The 12,758-nt window shown below is 32.4% G+C and overlaps 2 protein-coding genes across 2 annotated transcripts in view; one reads left to right on the plus strand and one right to left on the minus strand.

The window, feature by feature from the left end:
- Nucleotides 1-586: 586 nt before the first annotated feature.
- Nucleotides 587-10,413, minus strand: LOC139514238 (acylphosphatase-2-like). Its single transcript, XM_071303116.1, has 5 exons — nucleotides 10,255-10,413; nucleotides 7,462-7,478; nucleotides 5,262-5,371; nucleotides 1,279-1,463; nucleotides 587-721 (listed from the first exon to the last, which is right to left on the minus strand). Exons 1-4 carry the CDS (start codon nucleotides 10,319-10,321, stop codon nucleotides 1,340-1,342), a joined length of 318 nt encoding a protein of 105 aa, XP_071159217.1. The 5' UTR covers nucleotides 10,322-10,413; the 3' UTR covers nucleotides 587-721; nucleotides 1,279-1,339.
- The window catches only part of LOC139514236 (proteasome activator complex subunit 4-like), a 66,349-nt gene continuing 63,927 nt past the window's right edge, over nucleotides 10,337-12,758 (plus strand). Inside the window, exon 1 of the mRNA XM_071303108.1 lies at nucleotides 10,337-10,760. Coding sequence (XP_071159209.1) covers nucleotides 10,567-10,760 — 194 coding nt within the window. The 5' untranslated portion in view covers nucleotides 10,337-10,566. The remainder of the gene's footprint in view (nucleotides 10,761-12,758) is intronic.

Below are 12,758 nucleotides of genomic sequence, written 5' to 3' on the forward strand. Positions count from 1 at the left end.
TAGCCCAGCCAACAAATGCTTCCCAAAAATCCAAACAGACAAATACTACAAAATGCAACAAAAGTGAAAAAAAAATGTTCATGTTAAAAAAAAGTATATTTGACCATAACATATGCTAGAAATTTTTAACATATCTATAAAAATGCTTTAAAACAATTAACAAAAGCTGTATAAGTTCTGGTTTGGGAGAAAAACAGTAATTGTTGTCAAAATTGATAGTGAACTTTCTTTTTTAAAAGTTGTTTTAAGCCAAAAGTCAGCAAATGAAATTGAACCAAATGTTGATAGTCACTGTTACCTTTACCATTTATAAACCTTTTGGTTTATAAATCACAGTTAAATATATATGTGCAAAACAGCACAGAAACACCAAAAATGGCAAAATATCAAAAAGTTTCCCTCCAAGTTTGGTAAAGGTAGGATACGTATGATTCAAAGATGTAACATCTTTTAACCAAAAAATCAACAAACCTCTTCTTTTCCCCAAAGGACAACATAAACCACAAACTTTATCACTATCTGTGGTCATTACTGGCAATCAAGGACATTCCTACAAAATCTTGACATCAGAGAAAATGTTTTGATGCAGCAATGCAAAAGTGGTTGTTTTATGACATCAACAACAAGCTGTTGGGACATAAGAAACAGAAAATTTAGGACTATATGTTTCAATGATAAGTGATTTTCAGTCAAACATCTATTGATAAGTCACAAAAACCATTTAAGGGGGCTTGCGGGTCTAAATGATTTTTTTTATTTAATATAGGATTTCGCTATATTTTTCTATAAATGAACTTTATCTTTTACTTAATGGAAAAATGAAATAAAAAAATGGGGTCACCGTTCATTTACGCTCACAATCTGCCTTCAAAAGAAGCATACATTTTGGTCAATGTCCTTTTTTTCTGTTGATCTAATAGGAGAAATAACGGTAATATCAAAATAAAAAAAGAACTAAATTACAGAAATCGCTTAAATTTAACAATAATTTAGTTTGTGTACAGCTTATTCGAAAACAACAATAAAAAATATAGGTCACCGATGATTTAAAAAAGATATTTCAATTTTAATGGCATTTTTGCACCAAAGGGAGATAATTTTGAGCTTTTTCAATGATATCTACATTTTAAAAGTCACCTGGAGTCAACACGAATTAATTTTTTGGAATGATTTTTGTACCATATGATAAAGTAACAACTACTAAAGGTAATTAATAAAATTTGTAATGAAAAATAAATGTTTAATTTTTTTCTAAAAATCTTATACCCGCGAGCCTCCTTAAAGATCACCTAACACACTGGTATTGAACAAATACATCACAAAACAGATCTATCATTGGTCACCAGTCTCCACCTGACACAGAAAATCTTTCGTAGTCTTTTTGTACTAGTTCTCTTTCATTGGTAAAAACTGCTCTAGTTATTTGACTCATGGGACTGCCTACTTTGCTGACAAAATGTTTCCTGAAAACAAAGGAATACTATACATATGTGTACTGGTCCGAGACCACAATTATTTCGTAGTGCATTTCTTTTAGAACATAAATGAAAATTAAAAAAATCCCATCTGTGCTTTATCAATGAAATTTTCACAGTGTGTTGTACTACTTTTGGGACAAATAATATCAAAATTATAGAAAACTTCATCGGCTCTAACTCAAAATATGGACAATTTTATACAAGGGGAATATTTTCTTTATAGTCATAAAGGTCTCATCATTTGTAGTTCAAATGGCAGTCCAAATTCTGAGAAAAAACATATTTTTATGACGGGATTTCAAGAGAATTGAGATTAACAATATCATGTGCAATCCTTTATTCATGTGTCCCCAAAATTATCCATCAGCTGCAACTTTTGAAACACCACCAAATTTAATACATACTTGTTTTAGTGTCCCTCACAATATTTTGTAAGTTATGACCTTTCAGATTACCTGTAGTCCGTTTTCTAGTTTTAATGTATTACAGTAGGTCCGAGAGGGCGTCTTGAAATCTTTTGACAGCTTCCGAAGTGCTAATTTTTAACCTTTTTTCACTACTTTCCTTTAAAATTCTGGACCCAAATTTTTTTAAAGTGTAATTTCATTCCCCTACTTGCAATTTTAGGCATTAAACATGGAGAAATAAATTTGGTAGGGGTATAAAAATTAATGTCAAGTAACCAACCCACTGTCAACACTAGGGACTATATTCGTGGACAACGAAAATCAAGGGACGACAGGTGTGGTCTTGGACCTACTGTAATACATTAAAACTAGAAAACTGACTACCGGTAATCTGAAAGGTCATAACTTACAAAATATTGTGAGGGACACTAAAACAAGTATGTATTAAATTAGGTGGCGTTTCCAAAGTTGCAGCTGATGGATAATTTTGGGGACACATGAATAAAGGATTGCACATGATATTGTTAATCTCAATTCTCTTGAAATCCCGTCATAAAAATATGTTTTTTCTCAGAATTTGGACTGCCATTTGAACTACAAATGATGAGACCTTTATGACTATAAAGAAAATATTCCCCTTGTATAACAACACTTGTTTTTATCTGTAAAAACGCATTTATGTATTTTAGTTTTATTGCTTTGTTTAGTTGCATTTTCATTGATGTTTACCAACATCTCTTTTTAATATGATTAAAGAGGCATCAGCAGATGAATTCATGTTCAGTGATTTGACTCAAATTCTCATATTTGATTTATAACATAATAAAACACAGATCCAAATTACAATTAAAGTCTGAAATAAACAGTTACCAATGCATATACTAGATAATATATATCAGACTTTAGTGTGTATTTTAGTCTATACATCATCTAATTAATTTAACTATCTAGATGACCTCTGAAAACTGATAATCACATAACACTATATAAATATAACTAGATAGGAACCTGGTGTAATTGGATTTTTCTATGTTTGTTTGATTTCATGTTATAGGTTAAAAAATAAGTTGATTATCATTTCTACAGTATAAGCATGAGGATTTTTAGGATCAAATCAGTCAGCCTTTTCGTGAGAAATTTGGTTGATTACATAGGGAATCATTGAAGCATGACTTGAGCCCCCCATTAGGAAAAGTTCTGGACCCCCCACTGTACCAGTAGTTGCAACATTTAATGTCTTGGCTTTAAGACATTGCTCTCAAGATTAAGTGAGTCTTCATTACCAAAGTTTCAATTAAGTAGAACTATTTCAACAATGGCTACATTGACTTGCTATTCAAAAACTAAGCTCAATAAATCCAAGAAACAGCATTTCAGGAAAAGTATGAAACGTTTATAGATGATAACAGATGGATGCCAAAAAATGACATGGACTTTGGTTAAATGATCCATTTAATTTATAGTCTGATCTCGGATCCAGCTTACTGTTTTGTCAAATTACATTTTTACCCACAAATTTATTCATTCAAATTGTAGCTTATTAAATCTTATTTATCTGTCTGACTTTTTATAGTGATCACATTCACTAAATGTTTGATACAATAGTTTTATTGTTACCAGGGGCGTAGCTAGAAAGAAACGATGTGGAAGAAAAAATTTTGGGACCCTATATATATATATATATATATATATATATATTATGCAGAAATGTTTTTTTTTCGGTTTTCGGTCATAGGACGGTTAAAAGAGGAGCTATAGTATATGTAGATAAAAATTTATGAATGTAAAACTATTAATAAATCTTCTGAATATAGTAATACATAAACAACAAATATTTGTGATACAGAATTTACTCAAAATTGTCCAAAATCTGCTCTTCGGGACTGGGCAGAAACAAACTTCTCTATTACTTTGTCAACATTCACACTGAAATCCCGATGAACATGCAGTAATGCTATGTAACTTTCGTTGTTCATTGTTGATCGTACATTTGTTTTCAATTGCATACGTAGTACCGTGACTGATAGCATGATCTCAGGGCCATCATGGCATGGTAGCACCACGAGGGGGTAACTTCGATATTTTCTTGGTAGGGGTGTGCCATTTTTGCCTCAAAAAACGTACCCATCTTAATGTAACATTCACTGAAATTCAGTACCTATAGTTATATAAATATTTAAGAAAGAATGACCTGTACTTATATACAATATTTAAAATATGACCCATGCTTATATAAGCACTAACTCGCCAGGGTTCATTTGGGAACTTATTTGAAAGCACTTTGTTTGAAAGGTGAACTTTCAAATGAATTGATTTAATTTAATATAATAATTGACCATTAATAATGTATGATTCTCAATAGCATATTTATATATGATATGTAGATCATACCCCGAATCAATATATAGTTATCAAACGTAAATGCATTTTAACATAGGATGTCATTAAAAAGGAGGGTCATTTTTATATAAAATCTCGCAAAATTATGACCCATATTTTTGGCACATCCCCGTATACCCAATAATAGGAAGTTGACCCCCCGTGGGTAGCACTCGCGAGATGTTATAAACCAGCGTACGTGTTCGGCATCGAGCGACCTCCCAATTGAATTCGTCAAAATTACATGCTAGGTCAGTTTCGTATGTTTCAGACAATATTGAGATTTGTTCGTTTGTGATATTTCAGGGGCGGATGCAGGAATTTTCGAAAGGGGGGGTGCTAACCCAGGGCACCCAGGGCAAAGGGGGGGTGCAAAACATATGTCCCGATACAAATGCATTGATCGGCAAAAATAAAGGGGGGGTGCGCACCCCCGGAACCCCCCCCCCCTGGATCCGCCACTGTATTTCCTACAACACGATGAAGCCGTGAGATACAGCACAAAGAAGCGATTTTCTGATAACTTGACGCGAGATACAAGTAACCTTCCGATTTTGTCATAATCTTCAAAAAAATTTTTATTTTGAAACCAAATGTCGTTATCTAATGATATTTCATCAATTAAAAAAAGTGACAACATAGGTGTTTCCTTTAACATTCAATTTATAAATTTTTATTTTGCCATTTCTTTTTTTGCATGCCGAATCAATATGCACGCAACTTCGGAGCTACGATCTTTTTCTGAACGAACAGCTTCATCAACACTTGTAACTAGGTTGTCAAACTAATATCCGGGATAGACGGAATTGACACCAACAGTCTCCGATTCCGATTGACCAACTCATCTCTCTCTCTCTTCTGCTTTTTTTTTTTTTTTCTTTCTTTTTTTTTTTTTTCTTTTTTTTTTTTGTGAAAACGACGTGGATGCACGTGCTGTCGTGCCTCCGGGTAGCTACGCCCCTGGTTACTACCGGTAAAATAAATATTATTTACATACATTTCATCAACTTGAAATTTGGTTCCTTGAAATGTTCCCTTTACAGTTCCTGCTTCTGTATTCATTACCCAGCCTACCACTCCTGTTGATTGTGCTTTATCTAATGTATACTAAAACATAAAAGTGTTTTCTTGATATACTTGATCATTTAAAAAAAATAGATAGCTAACATTATAAAGTGTACAGATACAATCCTTTGAAGATTTCTGACAAATTTTTTAAAATTGTTCATGAATCATATTGAAATTTGCATTTATTTGGTTTTTTTTGTTAAATTAAAACATACATGTAAAAGAGCCTTAATTTAAGCATTGCCCATTTTGCCAGTTTTTTTTAAGTCCCAAAAAAAATTCAAAAATTCGATAGTTATAAATAATGTTCAAAATGTTGTCAGAATTCAATTTTTAATATTTGAATCCATTTTTACATTGAAAAGATTGAAAATATATTGAATAAACACATCACATACAGTTATGAGAGTAAATGCATTCTTTTACTCAGGAATACTAATCATTGTGTCTTACAAGACATTTAAAGGTCCCAGTGAATTAACTAGACTGATAACAATAGCCCTTTGGCCAGGTGAGCTAAAAATGGAATATTGTATCAAATTTAACCAACAACTTTGATTTATAGATTATTTGAAAATAATTATTAAATTAATTAATAATTTTGATATTATAATTATACACATTCTACAAAACAAAACATAAGTTAAAAAAATATAACTATGTTTTGTATCAGAATTGAACAAACTAACAGTTAAAATTAAATATTATAATCGGTAAAATCATTATATACATTGAGCAATGTTGAGGAGCTGAATTCAAAGTGTCATAGTTTCATATTTAAAATCTATATTAAGGCAAATCTTGTGGATCTTTCATATAAATACTGAGTACTTCAACTATTTTATTTTATTACTTCAAATATCATACGTGTGAATAAGCATGATATGAGCAGGAGTAGAAATTCAAATATTACCAATACAAAACTACAGGGTCCAGTTTCATCCTAAATATAAAAAAGAAAATTTGGTATTTTTCCCAATGAGACAATTCTCCACACTAGAGAGCGGAAATAAAATCACTAATAAAATATATGTTATTTATATTAAAACGCATCAAATAATAATTTAAAAATAATAAACATGATAGAAATTTGTGTTAAAATCATTGTGTTATCACAAGTTGTGGTGGATCTGTTAACAAAGAAAATTTACTGATCCAACAAAAAAAATGGAAAATGGTGTTAGCAAAAAATTCATACCTCAATTGTGTTTTGGTGATGGTGATGTGTTTGCAGATCTTACTTTACTCAACATTTCTTGCTGTTTACAATTATCTCTATCAATAATGAACTTGGCCCAGTAGTTTCAGTGGAAAATGTTAGTGAAAATTTACAAATTTTATAAAAATTGTTAACAATTGACTATAAAGGTTATATTGACTTATTTTTAGGTCTTACTTTGCTGTACATTATTGCTGTTTACAGTTTATCTCAATCTATAATAATATTCAAGATAATAACAAAGAACAGCAAAATTTCCTAAAAATTACCAATTCAGGAGCAGCAACCTATCAACCGATAATCCAATTCATCTGAAAATTCCAGGGCAGATAAATTTTGACCTGATAAACAATTTCACCTCCTGACAGATTTGCTCTAAATGCTTTGGTTTTTGAGTTATAAGCCAAAAACTGCATTTTACCCCTATGTTATATTTTTAGCCATGGTGGCCATCTTGGTTGATTGGCCAAGTCACTGGACATATTTTTTAAACTAGATACCACAATAATGATTGTGGCCAAGTTTGGTTTAATTTGGCCCAGTAGTTTCAGAGGAGAAGATTTTTCTAAAAGATTACTAAGATTTACGAAAAATGGTTAAAAATGGACTATAAAGGGCAATAACTCCTAAAGGGGTCAACTGACCATTTTGGTCATGTTGACTTATTTGTAAATCTTACTTTGCTGAACATTTTTGCTGTTACAGTTTATCTCTATCTATAATAATATTCAGATCATCACCAAAAGCATCAAAATTCTTACAATTACCAATTCAGTGGCAGCAAACTAACAACGGGTTGTCTGATTCATTTGAAAATTTCAGGGCAGATAGATCTTAACCTGATAAACAATAAAACATTACTATGCTTCTACTTAATATTTTCTGCTTAACATACAACATCTTAACTTACCTGTCGAAAAAATACACCTGAAATTATAAAAGAAACATTTGTAATTACATTCAAATCAAAGATATACAGGAAAAATTTAAAGGTGTGTGCTTGCAAATGTAACAACCATCCATTAGAGACAAAATGACAAAAATGTAAACTATATAGCTCAAATTTCCTTAAACAATTACAAAAATTCATTCAAACAAAATGCAACAATATACCTGTCAATTTTTCTTCATAATAAAAAAAAATGTAAATTGCCAAATATTAATTAGAACTTGCAAATTGGTAATTAAATTCTTAACTACTGGGAATCAATAGATCACAGGAAAATGTGTGAGTAACACTTAACAGTCTTCAAGATAAACTTTTGAATCCATAAGCCCAAAGCCAATATTACGAAAATTTTAGTTGGCTTCTTTTGGCCACAGGTGCTTGAGGACAGGATCCTGTATGAGCCACATATAGTCCCTCCCCCCTTTTTTTTTAATCATAAATCTCAGATTTTTCTATCTATATCACTTATTTGTACTTATTTGTACCATATATACTAATATACCATATTTATACTCTTAATATGCATGTTTACTATCAACGTGAATCTCGCTCTATAGTCGAGATTCACGTTGATAGTAAACATGCATATTTAGAGTATAAATATGGTATATTAGTATTTATCATATACTTAGCATTAATATGATAGCTTTTGCATATGTGTAACGAACGGAAGTACACAAGCCATAATTTCCCACCCAGGCTGATAACCCATATCAGCCCGGTCTGATAACCCATATCAGGGGCGTCTCGTGCAAAAACCCATAACAGTGCTTCTCGTGCAAGTTACTTCCGGTGTTTCCGGTATCGGTTGTTTATTTTTTCCATTGTGACGTCAGATATTGATGACGACGTCAAAATTTACGGGAACAGTTTTGTGGGGATAGTTTAGTACTTACTAACAAATACCATTGGCAATTATGAATCATTTTATAGTACAACAAACATGGAGTAATAATGATCATGAAACTCTTCCAACTACTCAATGTTTCAAAATGCCTCTATAGGAAATGTTACCATAAAATGTACATATATGTATATGGAGGTAGTGATGCTGTTGGTTGCATTGACAGTTGTAGTATATTGGATTTATAACTTAACTTCTTTATAAAGTTTTTGACTGTTTTAGTTGTTGCATTTGTGTTTTTTTTTTGCCTTACATAAAACTATTGTCGGAAGTATATGATAAAGCGATTAATACATGGCCTTTTCCATATCAGCCTGGGTATCATCCCTCGACCCATATCAGCGCCTCGACTCCGTCTCGGGCTGATATGGGGGTCTCTGGATGATACCCAGGCTGATATGGAAAAGGCCATGTATTAATCTCTATATATATGGTACAAATAAGTACAAATAAGGGATATGTATAGAAAAATCTGAGATTTATGATTAAAAAAAAAAAATTTAAAAAAGGGGGAGGGACTATTTGGGGCTCATACAGGATCCTGTCCTCAAGCACCTGTGCTTTTGGCTTGTAGAGAAGAATTTTACAAGTCCCCAAGCAATTCTGCAAGCCATGGCTATAGCACTTGTTGTGGTTAAGTGTGAAGACTGCACTACATGTGTGCATATGACCTGTGCACAACTACTTTGGTTGATCTCTTTGCTCTTTACAATTTTGGCCAAATCTTACCCATTTGCTTCATAACTTGACAGAACTGGATTTAGATGTATTAATTTCTCACATAAATTAAAATATATTATATACATGATCATATTACATGAACTATAAACCATGGTCTTATTTACAGTCTTATTGTATTGTAAATCAATGTGTATTTAAATTCTATATTATCTATGCTAATCAATGTTCTTTATCCTTATACATGTATTCATATTTTGAGTAGCAAATGATTTTGAATGGTTAATATTTTAAAGATGTTGATTGTATTATCTGGTTCTGTCCTGGCCTTTAAACTATTTTAATAGTGTTAAACAGTGTTGTTTTCTAATATGTCTCTAAATTAATGTCTAATCTTAAGTACTTGTATGGGAGGTCTCATTGGGGGTTTCCGATCCCGGATCCCGCTTACTGTTTTGTCAGATTCCTGTATCCCGCTTACACTATGTACGTAAGCAATTCTCATTTTTTTGTCATTTCCCGGGTCCCGCTAGACCTCATTTCTCGTTTTCCCGACACAATAATTTGACTTTCATGTGTCACACTTACAAAAAATCGGCAATCCCGCGTCAAGCTTAGACCCAATGAGACCCACTGTATGTATTGTAATGTGATAAGGCACTTTATTCTTATTCTCTATATGCCCCTTGTGGTCTTTTAACTGGAAATAAAATATATCTTATTCTTATATTTATTTTTTGAAATCAAACTAAGGGAGCTACCATTTGATTTTTATGGGGGGGCTAGGATGAAATTTGAAAAAAATAGGCTGGACAGGAGTTTCGAGTAAAAAAAAAAGGCAGGATGTGACACTTGCAAAAAAGAATCAGAACGACAATTTAGGTAAAAAAAAGACAGGATAAACTAAAAAAAAAAAAAGAAGTCAGGACCGATTAGAGTGAAAAATAAAAAGGCAGGACAGAGATTACAGCTAAAACAATGCAGGACAAAATTTTTCATCCTAGCCCCCCCTCCCCCCCCCCCATAAAAATCAAATGGTAGTTCCCTAATCTGACTTTTGAACCCTGATTTAGATCTACATGTACTAGTACCAGAAAGACTAGAAAACTTGGCCCCAAAATAATGTATCCCATAAAAATCATTTATCATAATTATCTATAGGCAATTCATACCTTGGACACTTCCGTGTATTTCGTAATCGACCGATGAGAATCTTCCAGAATCTGACATTGCTGTCATGTGATATTTCAGAGAAGGATGACTTGGTTATTTTGAGCTCTATAGTTTGTGTTTGGCAAAGTGAAAATGAAAGTGAAGGGGATTGTCGTTCCTGTTCACAGGTGATCTCTTTCTTAAACAATTTTTGATTGGATCAATCATTAGGGATTATCCAATTGTATTTCGTCTTTCTTAAATAACCCAAAATGGATCCAACTGTAGCAAGTCATCCTGAATAGTATCAAATTTTCAGCTTTTCTCCAAGTATGGACGAAAGAGAAAAGATTTTGGGGTTTCTCCCACAAAAGGAGAAAATTTATAACAAGTATTTACCATATGCAGACAATCTTGATGTTGAATCAAATGCTGTGTTTGCGGAAATCAAGGCCAACCTTGGAAAATCTGTTGCCTTGAGAGATATTAAAACTGGTGCTAACCATTGGAGTGGACAATTAACTAGGTAATATATGACTTGATTATGATCTATTTTTTTTTTCAACAAAGAAATCACAATTAGCATTACCTAACGATTAAATGCAAAAAAAGATCTCATTCGAATTCAGAGCTGTCATTGTCAAATCCTACACCATCTTGCCATAATTAAAATAAATAAGCTTTATTTGGAGTTGGCAAAATAGAGACAACCGAATCTATATATACAGTTTCGTTCCTTTTAGTATATTACATATAATACAAAACTTTTTCAAGTTTTTGCAATCCATTAAATGACCATGTATTTGATCTGATGAAACTTCATTTATGGCACTTTCATTATTGGCACTGGCTACGGTTACATGGAAATGTAACAATAATAAAAATATTATTATTACATTGGGGACTAAATGCCGGAATGCATGGTTGGATAAGGAACCGATTAATTACGAATGTAACAATAATTATTGAGGCTACGGTTACATTGCGTTATTGTTACATGAAAAACAGAAATGTTCGATGGGACTAGTAATATGTACTAAATAATAAAAGTTGAAGACATTATCTTATATTTACAATACATACAAGTATAACATACAATTTTTTTTTATAGTACGTCCTCCATGGATTCTGAAAACTGAGTTTTACTATGCGTAGTGTTGTGCGGGTTTTTTTTCTACATTGGCTAGAGGTATAGGGGAGGGTTGAGATCTCATAAACATGTTTAACCCCGCCGCAATTTTGCGCCTTTCTCAAGTCAGGAGCCTTTGCATGGCCTTTGTTAGTCTTGTATGACGTCCATTTTCACTGAACTAGTATACATATTTGTTTAGGGGCCAGCTGAAGGCCGCCTCCGACGGGTGCAGGAGTTTCTTGCTACATTGAAGACCCATTGGTGACCTTCGGCTGTTGTCTTCTCTATGTTCGGGTTGTTGTCGCTTTGACACATTCCCCATTTCCATTCTCAATTTTATACATGTATACAGAAGTTCACAGTGTTAGTTCACAGTTAGCAAACTTTGCTTTTGATGTATCAGTTTTTGGTAAGTGCGTTTGTATAGCTGTATGAAATTTGTGTCTTGATATTGTTTCAGTTTCGTTTCAAACGCATCCCATGCAAGTTTTAAATTCTTCACCCAAACCAAATTGGGAATCTCTTCATCTTTTGTTCAAAGTATAATGACAGTAATACGAGTAGATGTGCAGTTACATGTAAATACTTAAAAGTGAACAGTTTTCTCAGCCCGAGTTATCAACAACAAACCATTGAACTCATATTTTTCGCCTTTGGCACTACTAATTTGAAGTAGTATATTTATTATTTATTATTATAACAAGTATTATTTAGTAGACATGAATGAATTAAGCAACAAAACTATATAGAAGATTTAAGTTTAATAAATCTAGCGTACATTGCTGTTTTTCATGTAACAATAACGCAATGTAACCGTAGCCTCCATAATTATTGTTACATTCGTAATTAATCGGTTCCTTACCCAACTTTGCATTCCGGCAATTAGTTTCCAATGGAACAATAATATTTTTATTATTGTTACATTTCCATGTAACCGTAGCCAGTGCCTTCATTATTTTTCAAATCAGTATTATGTTGTGCACATTTGTATATAATATCCTTATATTATGAGTTTCCATGCTATTTAGAATGCATTTTGTAGTCGCAATTTCCATTGAAAAAACATGCATAGTATGAATTCATATGTCATACTAAAATATATGATCTGACGATACAGTAGTGTTCCAGCTAGGATTTCAAAGGGCAGGGTGCCAATCCTGAAAAGGGCATTTAACGCGGGGTATGATAATATGAAAAGGGCATGTTTTAATAAAGATATCAATCAAACATTGTGTTTATTTGTTGAAATCACTGGTTATACAAGAACTACATAATTAGCCCATTTAGAACTCTATCTTTCTACTTGCTGAAAAACTTGTCAAGCAGCACAGTGTCACTCAAGTTTTTAAATCATTGTTTAGCACAGTTAAGCTTTATACATGTTATATGCAG

The sequence above is a fragment of the Mytilus edulis genome, chromosome 3, assembly GCF_963676685.1.
Source record: "Mytilus edulis chromosome 3, xbMytEdul2.2, whole genome shotgun sequence".
Classification (NCBI taxonomy): domain Eukaryota; kingdom Metazoa; phylum Mollusca; class Bivalvia; order Mytilida; family Mytilidae; genus Mytilus; species Mytilus edulis.